This window comes from Lepidochelys kempii, chromosome 11, assembly GCF_965140265.1.
Source record: "Lepidochelys kempii isolate rLepKem1 chromosome 11, rLepKem1.hap2, whole genome shotgun sequence".
NCBI classification, from domain to species: Eukaryota; Metazoa; Chordata; order Testudines; family Cheloniidae; genus Lepidochelys; species Lepidochelys kempii.
The window spans coordinates 1,724,319-1,740,342 of NC_133266.1; the positions used below are offsets into that span (position 1 = coordinate 1,724,319).

Below are 16,024 nucleotides of genomic sequence, written 5' to 3' on the forward strand. Positions count from 1 at the left end.
GCCCCCGCCGTACTGTGATTCACTGTAGCGGCTAAGAGCACAGGGGTGTTGGGGGCCGGGTCCCCTCCCTTGAAGGTGAGGTTAGAGCACGGAGAGGCTGCCATCTCCCCTTGTAAAGACGTAACCCGGCTAATCATGCCTCAGGCCAGCCACAAAGCCCCAAATCCAAGAGTCCCCCCCCCGCATTTGGGAGGACAAGTCACCCCCCCCCCCCGCTCTGCCATGCAGCCCGCTCCCTTCCAGGGAAGGCAGCCACCGCCAAGACCTCGGTTGATGGTTTAGGGTCCCCCTTGGCCAGAGCAGCCTGTCCCCCCCCCCAGCATACAGCATGGAGCCCCACCCCAGGAGATGCGAACCGGCAGTGCCCCTCCCCTCCCCGCCGCCTTGACACAGGCCCGGTCCTCGCTGCCTCCTCGGCAGCTCCAGCGGTTGGGCAGTTTTTGGAGGCGGCTCCGGCGGGCGATGTTGGGGGGAAGGGAAGTCCAGCCGCTCCCCCTCCAGCGGGCAGCTCCCTGGCGGCGGTGGGGGCAGAGGGAGGGAGCCCCAGGGACCTCCTAGCGGTCCAGGCTGATAGTCCAGGGCTTGGGGCCGGAGTCCCTCCTGCCGCCGGTCTCCCCTTCGCTCTTGAGGTCCTGGAAGACCTGGGTGAAGTAGTGCGGGTCCGAGTTGATCTGCAGCATCTTGGCGCTGAGGCGCTGGATGAGGGCCAGGCAGCGCTCCCAGAACCGCTCCTTGTCGCCCTCCACCAGGAAGGGCTTGAGCGGGTAGGAGATCTCGTTGCCCATGTAGGAGTAGGCCAGGTAGAGGCAGGTGAGGAAGGTGGCCTGCAGCTCGCCCTGGCTGCCGATCTCCTCGCCCCGCAGCGCCTCGCGGCACAGCAGGAAAACGAACACCAGGTTGGCCGGGGTGATGAAGCCCTGCTCCTGCCAGCCCTGCAGCAGCAGCGCCCGGTCCACGCTGCGGAACCAGGCGATGAGCTCGCCGGGGCTCAGCTCCTTCAGGCGGTAGCAGCGGCGGCACACGAAGTCCCCCAGGCAGCGAAGCAGCTCCCCGGTGGAGGCCTGGACGATGACCCGGCGCGGGGAGCCCGGGGCGCGGCTGCCGGGCGGCGGGGGCGGCGGCGGGGGCGGCGGCGGCTTGCCCCCGCCCGGCTGCAGCTCCTGCGGGGCGGCGGGCACCGTGGGCACCGGCACGGCCAGGGGCCCCTGCTTGGGGCCGGGCGCGCCCGCCGCCTGCGGCGCCCCCAGGGCCTTGCGCAGGTTCTCGCGGTTACGCTGCTGCACCAGCGGGTCGGGCCGGGCCCCCCCGCTGCCCGGCTTGGGGGTCACCTTCTTGGCGTTTTTCTTCTTCTTGGCCGAGGCGGCCACCAGGCGCTTCCAGGTGAGGGCGGAGATCAGCACCCCGGGCCGCTTCAGCCGGCTCTCGCCTTTCCCGTGCGCCCTGGCCGGGGCAGCCCCCTGCGCCAGGGGCCCCCCGCCGCCGCCGCCGCCCTTCCCCGAGGCGGCGGGCGGGGAGAGGGACAGCACCGTGCCCATCCTCGCTCCTTCCTCCCCCGGGCGCTGGGACGGGCCGGAGCCGAGCGGTCTAGGGCGCGGCTGGAAGCCAGGAGCAGGCACCGGCCATGGGAGGGCGCCGGGCGGAGCCGGAGGACACGCCGCTGCGGCTGCCGCGCCCGATCTAGGCTCTGCACCAGCGGCTGCACCAGTCCCGGCCCCGCCGCTCCCCGCCTCTCCCGGAGCAGCCAATCCAAGCCGGGCTCCCCCACCCGCCGCCTGCAAGGCCCGCCTCCCCGTGGGGACCTCCGGCTCGGGCTGGGGGAGGGCGAGGGAACCCGGGGCTGGGGGTCCCTGCTGCCCCAGGCGGCTGGCCGGGACCTGGGCTCCAGGGAGCACCCCCCGCGGGAAGGAGCAGGGGAGGGGGGCGCTTTCCCTGGCAGATCCCCCGGGACCACCTTAACCCGGAAAGGATGTGGAGTTCTTATGGGGGGGGGACACTACTGGCTCCCACGCCTGGTGAGCCCCCGTCCCTGCCTGAGCCCAGCGATGGGAAGGGGGAGCTGCTGTTGTCCCTGGCTGGCCCTTCTCTCCAGCTGTACAGACCGATTCCTCCAGCCCAGGGCCAGAAGGGACCATAACGATCATCCAGTCCCAGCTGCTGCATAGCACAGCCAGAGAATACAGCAGCCACAAACTCCGGTTCTGGTCCCCCAGCTCCAATGGGGTATAATGGGCCCAGAAGAGGTTCAGAGAGGAGATCAGGGGGTTGGGACTGCAGCCGCAGGAAGAGAGATTAAACCGATTAGCACTGTCCAGTTTGGAAAAGAGACCACTAAGGGGGGAGATGATAGAGGTCTATAAGATGATGGCTGGTGTGGAGAGTGTGAAAAGGGAAGTGTTATTTACCCCTTCACACACTGTTGGAACCGTGGGTCAGCCAATGAAGTGAATCGGCAGAAGGTTTAATGCGGTCAAGAGGAAATGCTTCTTCACACAACCCACAGTGAACCTGTGGAACTCACTGCCAGGGGATGTTGTGAAGGCCAAAAGTATAAATGGGTTCAAAAAAGACCCAGAGAAGTTCCTGGAGGACAGGTCCATCAATGGCTATTGGCCAAGAGGGTCAGGGCTGCAACCCCATGCTCTGGTTGTCCCCAAACCTCTATCAGCAGCTGGCAGTGGAAGACAGGGATGGATCAATCCATAGTTGCCCAGTTCTGTACACTCCCCCTGAAGCTCTGGTACTGGCCACTGCCAGAATCATAGAATATCAGGGTTGGAAGGGACCCCTGAAGGTCATCTAGTCCAACCCCCTGCTCGAAGCAGGACCAATTCCCAGTTAAATCATCCCAGCCAGGGCTTTGTCAAGCCTGACCTTAAAAACCTCTAAGGAAGGAGATTCTACCACCTCCCTAGGTAACGCATTCCAGTGTTTCACCACCCTCTTAGTGAAAAAGTTTTTCCTAATATCCAATCTAAACCTCCCCCATTGCAACTTGACAGGATACTAGGCAAGATGGACCATGGTCTGACCCAGTTGTTATGTTTACCACCAAAATGCAGCCACCTCTGGGGTGGAAGGCAGCAGACACCTCTTACATGCCAGGGTCCATGCAGCAGTTCTCAAGCCACCCCCCATAGGGCCTGTGCAAGGGGACACTGGTAGAATAGCTGCAAAGGGGGGACTCCAAACCCCTTGGGCACCATATGGGGGTCTCCAGGTCAGCCCAACCTAAGCTACCATGAGGGGTAGTGATAGGGATCATCTAGAGATCATGGGTTGCATTGTCATGAACCCAGGGGCCCTAACATACCATGACAGCAGCAGGGAGGGGATATAGTTGCTATTCCATCCCTAGCCTGGACCCTGTGGACCATAGAGTGTGATTTCCCTGCTTTTGTGCAGATGCAAAGAAATTCGCCTCCTGGAGAGGCAGGAGAATGCTCCTGATTCCCAGCTGGGCTCAGGTGGGGGAAGGGGGGAGGTAGGGTGCAGTCCCCAACAGCCTGGTGCCACCATCCTGTGCTCCAGAATCTCAGTTTTCATAACAAAATAAACGAGCAAATCACCAGACCTTGGGGTTACCATGAAAACCTGCCAAACTGCAGACACCCTGGAACAATAACTCCCAGGTGAGAACAATGACTAATCAAAGCTTATGCTTCAGGCTGTCAGCTGCCTGCAGGTGTCACTTGGTGATTCCCTGGTCTGTTCGCTCCCTCTGGGGCACCTGGCGCTGGCCACTGTCAGCAGACAGGACACGGGGCTGGATGGACCTTTGGTCTGACCCAGTCTGGCCGTTCTGATGTTTGGTATTTTCCCCCACCAGTGCATAATGTACAGTCTCTCAGTACCTACAGGGGGAAGAAATATTTGATAGTGGGCTCTTCAGTCTAACCAGGAAAGGTCGAGCACAATCCCATGGCTGGGCTTTGACGCTAGACACATTCAGACTGGTAATAAGGCGCACATCTTTAGCACTGAGGGTAATTAACCACTAGAACAATCTACCAAGAATGGAGGTGGATTCTGGCCTTGGTCAGCTGTATCTGGGTTGTTTTTCTACTTGTATCTGGGGCACCAGAGATTGACTTCAGGTGGAGACGGGACACCGGGCAGGGTAGGCCAGTGCTCGGAGGTGGGTCAGTGAATTCCCCTTCCAGAAGCCTGACTGGTGGTTCTTGCTCATGTGCTCAGAGTCTAGCTACTCACCGGAGGTGGGGTTAGGGAGGAATTTCCTCCCAGGTCAGATTGGCAGATACCTTGGGGCTTTTCACCTTCCTCTGCAGTGTGTGGGGGGGATTGCCTGCTGGGATCAGCTGGGTGTCTCCCCTCATCAATTCCCTGCCCCTGCATGGCAGCACCTGGGGCCCTGCTGTTCTCTGCCAGGGGCATACAGCAGCTTTGTGTCTGGAGGACTGACCTGCTTTAGTCTAAGGAGATGTCTACGCAGCAAAGAGAAACCCGTGGCTGGCCCATGCTAGCTGACTCGGCTGAGGTTGCAGGGCTGGTTCATTGCTGGTAGACTGCTGGGCTCTGTCCCCTGCGGGGTGGCACGGGCCAGCTGGGGGGTTTTCTTTGCTGTGCAGACATAGCCCTTGGGCTCCATACTGGGCGATCTGGGTGAAGTGTAAGGGCCCCTGGGCTATCCATGAGGTCAGACTAGATGAGGTGATGGTTCCTCTGGGTCTTAAACTCGATGAGATGCCCCCTGATAAGGGGTGCTAATTCACACCCCTGATTATGACTGTTGAAGCGTTAGCATTAGCCATTTTGCTGCTGACCAAAGCTCGACAGGAAGTCATAATGACAGGAAGGCGTGACCTGAAGTTGGGGATTTTTGTAGTTTTACATGAATAGCATTTGTGTGCCTCAGTTTTCCTGTATGCTGCATGTTTAGCAAGGTGGTGGGAGAGAGTTTGTTGTTGCAGAGCACCAGGTACGACCTTATCTAGCAGCTGGGACCCCAGACAATGGCCTGGAGATGGGGGACCCTAGCGACCAGTGACCTGGTGACCAAGAGGCCCAGCCAAGCGTGGAAGGCAGCCGGTTATGGCCAGTGGGGGGACAATGGGCTGAGGATGGAGGACCCGGGTGACATGACCAACCAGTTCCAGCCAGAGCGGGAACATAGGACTGAGGAGAGAGGGGCCCAGTGACCTGTTTACCTGGGATGGAAGACAAAGGACAGGGAGGAGCTGTTAGGGCTGATGATATCAGATGATCGGCTGGAAGGAGGGGGCAGCTGGACTGGGAGGAGAGAGCAACCAGAGCCCCCCTGGATGTGGGACAGACCTAGATGCACTGTGCTGAGGGTTGCCAGGCCTGAGGCCATGAGGGTTTCCTGTGCTGGGTTCAGATGCAATAAACTCTCCTGTGTTATGCTGGCTGAGAGTTGCTCCAGTCTAGAGAACAGGGGGGCATTATTCCCTCTGGGAGTGGAGGTCCAGAGGGCCCAGAGCGAGTGGACTCCCTGAGGGGGCCCATGGCAGAGGCAGGTGTGTTGAAGGCTCAGAGAGGTGTGGTTCCTGGAGGCTGAGGGGCTTAACCTCCGAGAGAGAGTGGACCCCCAAGAAGGGCTCTTGCACTGAAGAGGGTTCCTTTCAGGGACCGTACGGGAGAGAGCAGGAGTTCTGGGAGTCCGTGACAACATGGTAGCAGAGGATGGTGGGTGGATGCACCCTGTAAACGGTTGGCTGTGAATACAGGCGCTTTGCAGTGAGTGGCTGCCAGCGATAAAGCGAGAGGATTGAAGGAACCAGCATGTAAATGGCCTGAAATCAGCTCTGTAAGAGCTGGCATGTCTGTGCAGGGAGTGAAGGCTGAGCATTGGGAGACTCACCCAGGAGCAGCTGATTGCCTGGCTGGCAGAGAGTGACCAGTACACGGAGCAAGTTCCAGATTCCAGCAGGCCTTCCGGGCCGCCCGGAGAGCCTGGGGTAGTGGCAGGGGGTCCACCAGACCCAGTTCCCCAGCCAGGAAGGGGGCTTCCCAGCCGAGGTTCCCCCGGTCAATGTGAAGAGATGGGAATTGGAGCTGAGAGAGAAGGAGCTGGAGGAGCGGAGGGTAGCTGACCACTCGGAGCAGTGAAAACATCAGCTGGAGGAGAGGTGGGCCAAGAGGACCTGCCATGGGTTAAGTGGGGAAGGACCCCAAGATGCCAATTCGGCAGGAAGCCTAGATTCCAAAGTGTGCTTCGGTGTAATTGGGGAGGGATATTGATGAGGAGGCTTGTGATTTGAACCAGGGGATTCCTCCCAGGGACCGCACAGAGCTGGGAGAGAGCATGAGTCCTGTGAGTCCGTGACACCTGGTTAAGACCAGCACACCCTGCTGTGAGCGACAGCTTGTCCTGGGGCCAGGAGCAGGATTGCGAATTGTTCCCAGTCCCGAAGGGGCCCAGCAGCTAGGAACATCCAGTCTCAGAAAAGGGAGGCTTTGACCACCGTGGGGTGCCTTGGGCAGGGCTTGGCTGTGGGCCAGTTCCCCAAATGAACCCCTGCTGACATAGTTCAGGCAGGAGTCTTGTGCATGGGGGAGTTTAGGGGAAACCCATGTGGGTTGCTGGGTAGTTGTGGGGTTGAAGAAGTGGCATATCCCCTGCCCACACCCAGCCTCCGTGACCAGAGAGATCCCTGCATGGGGGCAATCTCCCAGCATTCGCCCTGTCACGGGCTTTTCCTCAGGCGACAGGACCTGCCGCCTGCAACCCACATTGCTCCTAGCAAACACCCCCATCCACACCCATCTCCATCTCCACCCAGCAGCGTCACCAGTGGAAATCATGATATTTGCGCCCACTCTGACAAGTCCCAGCATTAGCATGAAGTCGGGGCCTTGGTGAAAGGTTCAGGGGCCTCTTACGGCCTCCTAGCACAGCCAACAATCGTTATTCACCAGGCACAAAACTGATGCCTCTGTGACAAAGCGGGACTGTTCTTAATGTTTCCTCTGAATAGTGTGGGGGTGCCTCAGTTTCCGCTAGGCAGTTCTTAAGTATCTAGGGGTGGGGTAAGGGTGTATGATCCTTGCAGAGCCCTAGAGGGCAGGTGTGTGCAGGGGTCTGGACACAGAGAATGGCCGACACCCTGTTTTCTGGCAGCTGATGGCCTGGCCCTTCCCCCCTGCAAGGTGAGAGCTAAAGGGTTGGAGAACAAAGGAATCCAGTGGCCTCCTGGCCCGGGAAAGGGACAAAGCCCAGAGGAGGAGGGGCTGGAGGGAGTTTCAGTTTGGGGCTGGCTGGGACATGGAATGAAGGGCAGACGTGGTTGTCTGGCTCACTGCCCCCCAAAATGGACCCAGCTGAGGGGTCCGGTTCTCTGCACCTACAAGCTCTGTTTTAGACCATGTTCCTGTCGTTTAATAAACCTTCTGTGTTACTGGCTGGCTGAGAGTCTCATCTGACTGCGGAGTTGGGGGGCAGGACCCTCTGGCTTCCCCAGGACCCCGCCTGGGCGGACTCGCTGTGGGAAGTGCACGGAGGGGCGGAGGATGCTGAATGCTCTGAGGTCAGACCCAGGAAGGTGGAAGCCGGGTGAGCTGTGTGTCCTGCAGACAGGCTGCTCCCAGAGAGGAGACTTCCCCAGAGTCCTGCCTGGCTTCGTGGGGAGCAGTTCCAGAGCATCGCCCGGGGACTCCGTGACAGCCTCCATCAGCACTTGGAGTCTGGGATCTGAGCAGGTGAAAACAAAGTGGTGAAAATCTAATAACCTCTGCTCAGAACTTGTTTTATTATCCCGGGCCTGGAAGGGCTCTGGCATCGAATGAATGTGTCCGATTGCCAGCCAGCCAGAGGAGATTTTTCTTTGTCCTGTTTCTATTTCTACAAACAATTAATAACCCTCCCTCCCTGCCTCTTCCCCCCCCCCCCCAACAGAGCATTCCCACTCCGGATTTCTGACGGACTAGAGCAAAGGTTCTCCCTCGCCTGGGCACAAGGCTTCTCTCCGAGGGCTGTGAAATTCTGTACCAAATTGACGCTCCCCAACCGTTCTTTCCAGCCTTCCCGCATGCGAATCACCGCAGAGATTCGACCCAGGGAGCAGATCGCATCGGGGAACGTGCAGCTCATGAAAATTTCAACGAGACTGTATCAATGATGCTTTTTGACACAGTGCTTTACATATGAAATTAATGAATGGATGCGCAGTGAATGTAACCAGCTTTCAGGACCGACAGGAGAACATAAGCTATAATGAATTAGAGCAGAGCTGGACCAGACCCTGGCCCCTGAAACTTTGCGGGCATTTGAAATCAAAATTTAGACCCAGATCTGAATGGCATGATCCCAAGCCCTGGATCTGAACCTTTGCAGGGGGGAGGGTCGGGTCAAAATCTAGATTCAGGGACGGATTCCATCACATGTACGTCACGGCAGGGCACAGTGGTTGTTACTGTGCAACAAGGGGCCGGAGGAGGATTCCAGGCATTGTGTTGGTTCTGCCATAACCAGCCCTACGCTGCCCTTCCCTGAAGCAGGGGGTAGGCCGGGGAGGGGAGGGTCATGGGGCGGTGGGAATTCTAGCCTGTGCTACACCCTGGGCTGCGCCAAAGGAGAGCAGCTGGGGCCTGCTTGCACTTTGGGCAGTTTCAGCTCCTGGGGCAGCTGAGAACCCGGTGTCAGCGGGCCCCAGCTGCTCCCAGTCAGACCCCAGACTTCCTCGGGGTCAATCCAAGCCGCGGCGTGGGCTTGGGGGTTGGCTGAGAACACAAGGGGTTCTGGGAGGTGGTCTAAGGGGGGTGCGAATGGGTGGTAGAGGGGTTATGGAGGAGAGGAGAGGAGAGAGAGGTCTGGGGGCTGCCCCGGGCCCTAGCTAGGCCTGGGGCCAGTGTCTGAACACACCTGCTGTCACAATTAGTGCATGAGAACCAGGCAGTGACTTCAAAGGAGGCCTCCCGGGCCGGCTGGGATTGAACAGGCTGCGAAGCCCTGGCCTAGTGGGGAAGCGGAACCGCTTGTGGGCTTCAGCTCCTGTGGAGTGTCCAAAGGGTTGTTTGTTTCTAATATTTCCTCCTTTGCCCCCTGCCCCCCAATCTAATTCTTCAGAGCTGAACAATAACTCTGGGTGAAGCCCGCTCTGTTTGTTTGCCCTGTCCTGGTGCCTAGCGACCGCCGGGGAAATTGCAGCCCTGTTGTGGTGCCCAGGAACAGAGAGCTGCTCACAACCCAAATACATCCTGTGGGCAAAGGGTGGGAGGCAGAGAGGATAATGGCCCCAGTTTTAGAGTTGGGGAAACTGAAGCCCAAAGAGACGATGTGACGGGCCCAAGGTCACGTGGGGGTGGGGTCAATAGCAGAGCTGGGAAGTGAATCTAAATCTCCTGAGCCCCAGCCTTGTGCATGAACTAAACCACAAGACTGTCCTTCCTCTCCCTTAAGGAGTACGCCTGTGTGAAGAAGTGGGAATTTTTAATATTTTGTGATGTCTGTGTGTGCCTCAGTTTCCCTATATGTTGCACGGTTACCTAGATGGGGGCAAAGGGACTGTTAGCTCTCCAGGCAGGCTAAGACACAGGTGTGAATGGTGCCCAGCTGTCTGGGCCTTAGGTCCCATATCAAGGGAGCTCTTGAGAAGACAATGGCAAACCCAATTGCCTGGACATAGGCACCTACCAACCAATGACCCGTGGGCTTGGAGCAGCATTTCCCCACCTGGAGAACAATAGAGATGGGGGGGGGGGTAAAGCGAGGGCTCTGGGGAGCAGTCGGGGCACACCTGGGATTCTGACCAAGGAGGTTGGATGGGCAGAGAGAGACAGGCTCACTGTAGCTTGGCTGGACTAGAACAGACGATGCTTTAACCTGCGTTCTTAAGTCAGCACAGAGGGACTTCCTAGGCTGGGTCCCAGACGACTAATAAACCCAACTGTCCCTGCAGATCTCGGAAAGCTGCACTGATCCCTGCAGAGGGGCAAGTCTCCATCTGGGTCTGTCTCAGCTGGACTCGCTGAACGGCTCTCAGGGGGGCTGCAGGCCCAGAGGCAGGGTTGGGGGCACTGGTGCCAGAACTGTGGGCTCCGCTCCCTCCCCCCGCTTCCCCGCCCCCTGCTCCTCCTCTCCCCCCTGGGGCCCATCTCAGGAGGCGGTGAAGCCATGTGGCTCGCCCTGGAGGAAGACTGAGATCCTCTAGGGGTCTCGCACACAGAGGGGTTCCTCCCAGAGCCTGTTCCAAAGCTGGGGCCATGGCACCGATCCTGGGGATCTGCGACAACCTGTAACTGGCCAGCCCCTCAGCTGCTGCGGATGGACCTCAATGGATTTCTGCTCTTTTGCTCCAGCTGAGGATGTGGCTGGCTGCCTCTGCGTAACGAGCATATGAAAGGATGCCATAAAAAAGATGGAGAAAAGCTGCTCTCCCTTGCCACGGGGGGCGGGCAGGACAAGGGGCCGTGGGTTCAAACGACAGAAAGAGCAGAGTTGGAGTCAATCACCGTAAGACCAGTCTGCTAATGGCACAGACGCCTCCGGAGGTTGTGGAAGCTCCTTCCCTGGAGGTTTTCGAGAGGAGGCTGGAGCCGTCTGCCTGGGATGGGTGAGACCCAACAAGTCCTGCATCTTGGCAGGGGTTAGACGGGATGGCCCGTGCGGCCCCCTCTAGCCTCGTGGCGCTAAAAGCTGATGAGTCAAAAGGGCTGCAGCCTGCGCGGGAGGGTGTTTGGTCTGCAGGCCAAGCCCTGCGGTGTCCCCGCCCGGCGCGCTCAGGCGCCAGGGCCCTCACCCTGGCGTTTTGGTTGGGAATCTCCCCATGTCCCCAGGGGCGGCAGCCGTTGGAGTTAATGGAGCATTGGCCGCGGAGGGGAAGTAGGAATTACTTGTCCTCCATGACCCCTGGGTTACACTGAGCCGTGGCCACAGCACAGGGGGCGACGCCAGCCACCGGTAACGCCGGGGGGCACTGGCTGGGAGTCTCCTTTACGCCTGTGGGCTCCCACCACAGAGCAAGAGCTTCTAGGCTGCTCTAGCTCGCCTCCTGTGGGGGGAAGGCTCGGACTGCAGCGCGATCGCTCCCATCCTTTCCCCTGCATGGTTCCCAGGCTGCTCTGGGCGTGGGGGCCCTGGCTGGTGGAGATGGCCGCTCCCCAGTGGGAGGAAGGTCCATTCGGGCGGGCGTGGGCAGGGAGACTATCTCTTTTAAGGTGTGGTCCACACCGGGCCTGGCCCTGCAGCATTTCCAGTTCTGAGATTCCCACACAGTCAGGATGGAGAGACAGAGGCAGAGCTGTGGTGGGTGGGGGGACCTCAGAGCTGTGTGATGGGGTGCATCAACCTCACACGGGCCAACAAATTGTTAATGGGAGCCTGAGAGCCCACATAGTCTAGCTGGTGGCACCTGGAGGGCTTCGGGCTCAGGCCAGTATCAGCCCCAGCTGGGGAGAAGCTGGCTGGTTGCCATAAGGGAAGGAGTTTAGGCAGTGGGGAAGGAGACCCTGAAGTAAGGGGTCCTGTGTCCTCTTTGGAAGAGAAGGACTCCGTCACAGGCGAGAAGAAAAGACTAAGCTACAGGAAGCAGGGTTGGTCTCTGCCATGGTCCTCTCGAGAGGGGCAGGGCTCGAGGGTATGGCCCTGCGGGGTCGCTGCCCTGACAATAGGACAAAAGGGAACTGGAGAGAGACCCACGCTCCAGCCCCTCGGGTGGGCGTGAGCTGGTGCTGTGGCTTGGACATCACTCGCAGCAGAAGACCCTGGGGGTTGGAGGACCCTCTGGTTCGCTCTCTGCATTTTAACAGTGGTGAAGAATGTTCCTTTAGGACGTCAAAGGATGCTGATGCCCCAGGACTCTGGTGGGCCAAGTACCCCACCCTGTGAGCCGGGGCAGTGCCACGAGGGGGGCTCTGGGATGGTGAGGCTTCTTCTAGCGGGACTGTGGGTTGGACCTGACGGGACTCAGGGGAGCTGGGCGTGCATGTGGGAGCCCAGGGCTGACATGGCTGGGGGGTCTGTAGGGTGGATTGGGGGGGTGTGGGGGGGGCTTGCCCCGCTCCTGCCCGCCGTGCTTGGCTCAGCCCAGCGTTGTGCACCCCTCCCTTGTATTGGGAAAGGAAGTGGAGCGGATACACTGCAGACCCGTGAGAGAATCTATTTTTGTTCTTTTGCCCACACGCCCGCAGCTGGTGCTGCAACTTTCTGAGCCGTTTGGGGGGCAGGCCGTACTGAAAGCAGCAGCAGCTGGAGAAACCTGGGGAAGGGAAGGCTGCTCCTCTGGGCTGGGCAGCTGCAGTCCTGACTCAGCATAAAGCCAGGGTGAGGGAGCTCTGGAGAGGAGCCTTCCCTCCCGCTCGCATGCAGGGAGATGGTGGCACCGGCCTTTACTGCGTCTGTGGAGAGAGAGCAGAGCTGACTCCCTCGCCTGGCTCGGAGCGTAATGATGGGCCTGTCAATGACTTTCCTGCACATGGTGCCTGCAGGGATCAAACTCCGATGTTGAGGCTTCAAAGCCCAGGCTCCCTTGCCACTCAGGTAAAGGAGACTCTCCACGAGCACTTAGCAGTACCAGGGCACTGGCTCACCGTCGGGCAGTTCTGAGTGCACCAAGTAGGGGGCAGCAGTGGGGACGCACATTGCCCAGTTCCTTAGCACGCTGTGACTATTGCCTTGCAGCGTGGGGTGGTGAGGGGCAAAGTGAGGGCAACCCGGGCGATGGTGGGCGTGGGGAAGCTCGCTGCTTCTGGCAGTTTCCCCCCCAAATCTTTCCCTGTGAAGGACCCCGAAAGGGAGTGACGGGTGACCCAGACTGTCCTCTCATGGCTTTGTCCAGCAATGGGGCCTAGTTTCTGACACCAGTGTTGTGTCACCGATTCCTGGGTTACCAGGCCTGATCTGAACGCAGGCCTGGAGTCCGAGCAGGAGGCTGCCTGATTTGGGCTCATTCGGTCTGTCTCCCTTTCACACCTTCCCCCACGGCCGGTTGCTGTGGTGCCGTATGGACTCTCTCGCAGGGGAGCTCCCAGATTAGGGCGCGCTGATGGGCCCAGTTAGCAGAGCTGCCCTGGGGTGGGGTGGGGTGTGGCTGGCTTTTCAGGAGCTGTCTGCCCAGAGGCTTCCTACTTGTCCGGGCAGGCTGATCGCTCTCCAAGGTCTAGGTCTGCCTGGGCCTGCTGGCCCTGCCCTCTAGCGGCTGAGAGTTAATGCAGTGTCCCCTTAGCACAAGCACTAGGGTTTCCGGGCCCAGGGGGGTGTGATTAACCGCTGCATTATTACACCCCACCCCTGGATGCTTCTCTTGGCCACCCTGCCTTTCGGTGCTGCCCTGGCTTCTGGGGAGCTGGCAAGAAGCCCAGGTCTGCCCGTGTCCCGCAGCCCCAGTGCACATGCCCCGTGCTGTACGTTCGCTATAGCTGAGCCCTGGCGCTACTCCACAGCCAGGGCCCCGCTGCTCCTCTCTGCCCCCCCAGGTCTCCTCAGTCCCCAGACAAAGAGAGGGGGAGGTGAAATGTCTCGCAAGAGAGCTCCTCGTCTCCAGTCCCCTGGATGAAACCAGAGCCTCTCAGGGCACGGGCCTGTCACTGTGCCGTAGGCACCCTGTACCCGGGTATCACGCTTTGGAAATGTCGCCTCCCCGCTCCAGGGACTGGCCTAGGGAAAGGGTGAGAGGCAGCTCTTGCTGCCAGCCGGCGGAGCTGCTCCCTCCGCTCAGCCGGAAGAGCTCAGGGCCGGCTGCCGAAGATCTCAGGGTTAAACGCTGCCCGTGACCTGAGGCGGGTCATGGCACAGACCATATAACCATATAGCGCCGTATAACAGGGCTGCGGCTTGCCAGGCAGTCGGATACCGCCCAGCTGGGCTGCAGTGTTTGGGCAGGAGGCAGGATGGGGCAGACCGGTGGGGGGATGATATGCTGTAAGTCCTGCTGTCTCGTCCCACCCACCCTCCCTGGAGAGCGGTCCCAGTGCTTCCCTGACGCCCGCCGCGAGGATGTGGACGACAGCGAGCTGCTGGGGGCTGGGCCTAGGCGGGGGTGGGGGGTTGCGGGCCGAGCAGGGGGGTTTGCGGCCCGAGCAGGGGAGGTTGCTCAGAGTCTTTGGCTAAGAGGTTGGCCATTTAGGGTCAGGTTTATGACCGTCCTGGCCGTTGCCCTCGGTGCTCCGGGGAAGTCTCCCTACTGGCTGGGTGCTATCAGGGGCAGGGACCGTCTTTCCATGGCATGCGGGTGCAGTGCGTGGCGTGTCAGGGCCCCGATCCCGGGTTTAGATCACTAGGTGCTGCCTGGGGCGCCCCTCGGTCCGGAGAGAACGTAGATCTGGTGCCGCTCCTAGGCTGGGCGCCTGGAGGAGTTCCAGCTCGAGCTGTAGCAGCTCATGTGCCCAGCTTGGGAGGTCACCAGTTCAATCCCCAGGGCTGGCCAAGATGGCAGCTGTCCCAGGGCTGCTTTGTCCGATAATAACAGTGCACGGTGCCCCTTCTGCTGGGAGGGTCTCTCCCCTTCGCTGGTGTGAGCCCAGGCTTCTCTGTCCCCATCTCTGCTCCAGCATGCTCCAGGGCAGCTGCACAGAGATGCTATCACCTGGGGAGACTCCTTCGACCGCCAGCTCCTTGCTTCCCCTTCAAGGTCCCTGCTGGGGTGGGTCTGTCTGCTGCAGCCCAGCTCTCCTGGCCATGCCCGGGGCCTTGAAACCCTCCAGAGCCTGGCACCGGGGGTTGGAACCCGCCTCAGACTCTGTTTAATGCCTTGAATGTGGTTTGAGCTGGCACTTCCCACTGGGCAGGTTTGGGCCCCGTCTCCCCCGGGGCAGTTTCCCATTTTGCTGCAGGGGAGAGAAATGCAGATCAAAGAGCAACCAAGTTCAGTTCCCCCTCCCGCCAAGCCTGTGACAGGGTGTCTGCCTAAGATTCCCCCCCCCCGCAGCCTGGGATAGGGCTGCCCTTAGGATCCTTCCCCTTCCACCCCCCGCAGGCCTGGGATGGGGCTGCCCCCTAGGATCCCGCCCCCCGCAGGCCTGGGACAGGGCTGCCCCTTAGGATCCCTTCCCCCCCACCCCCGCAGGCCTGGGACGGGGCTGCCCCCTAGGATCCTCTGCTCCCCCCCCACAGGCCTGGGACGGGGCTGCCCCTTAGGATCCCTCCCCCCTTCCCCCCCCGCAGGCCTGGGATGGGACTGCCCCCTAGGATCCCTCCCCCCCCCACCCCCACAGGCCTGGGACAGGGCTGCCCCTTAGGACCCTCCCCCTTCCACCCCTGCAGGCCTGGGACGGGGCTGCCCCTTAGGATCCCTCCCCCCCACCCCCACAGGCCTGGGACGGGGCTGCCCCTTAGGATCCTCCCGCCCCCCGCAGGCCTGGGATGGGGCTTCCCCCAGGATTCCTTCTCCTGTACGGAGGGCAGCTGGAGGCTCCCAACCAAAGCTCACCCACAAGGCTGGCAGGCAGGCTGGGGGGCCTGGCTCTGCCCCAGGCTGTCCGTCTCCAGGATTTCTGTGCGGCTGCGGGAGGGGGGCTTTAGCAGAAATAGAAGCCCGGGAGGGAAGCTCCCAGCTGGGGTGGGGCTGTGGGAGAACTCCTAGGGCTTATGGCAGAGGGGTGAAGGTGCCGGGCTGGGCCGGGAGGTGGTGGGTCTGTTCCCAGCTCTGCCCATCACTGGCTGACCTGTGGCAGGTCCCTGCGTCTCTCTGGGCCTCAGTTTCCCATCGGTAAAAGGAGGTTAATAACCCTTCCTTTGCCTTGCTCTCTGGTGAGCTCTCCAGGGCAGGGCCTCAGCAGCACCCGCAAGCTCCTGCCATACCCACTCCTGCTAAGTGCGTTCTGTGGTGCTGGGCTTTCCATGGGGCTGTAGGCCCCCCCGCCCTCTCTCATCCCAAGGGGGCTGGCTGCTGGATCTGTGGGGCTCCCCAGAACTGGGGGGAGGGGCTGCATTCCAAATTCTCTGACCCCCCCCAGCCAGAGGATGCTGGTCCCAATGGGGTCAGAGCCCTCTGTGCCAGTGGGAGCAGGGCAGGGGTAGGAGTTGCTGCTTGGGTGCCCCCCTGTGACGATGTGACTCAGCAGGGAGGGGGGAGTGTTGACCTGGGAATGTGCCCTGGGGAGGGGAGACCTG

General features: G+C 60.5%; 1 protein-coding gene across 1 annotated transcript; it reads right to left on the reverse strand.

The window, feature by feature from the left end:
- Positions 1–224: 224 nt before the first annotated feature.
- Positions 225–1,719, reverse strand: CDK5R2 (cyclin dependent kinase 5 regulatory subunit 2). Its single transcript, XM_073304880.1, has one exon. The coding sequence runs from the start codon at positions 1,533–1,535 to the stop codon at positions 555–557; it is 981 nt and encodes a 326-aa protein (XP_073160981.1). The 5' UTR covers positions 1,536–1,719; the 3' UTR covers positions 225–554.
- Between the last annotated feature and the right edge of the window lie 14,305 nt (positions 1,720–16,024).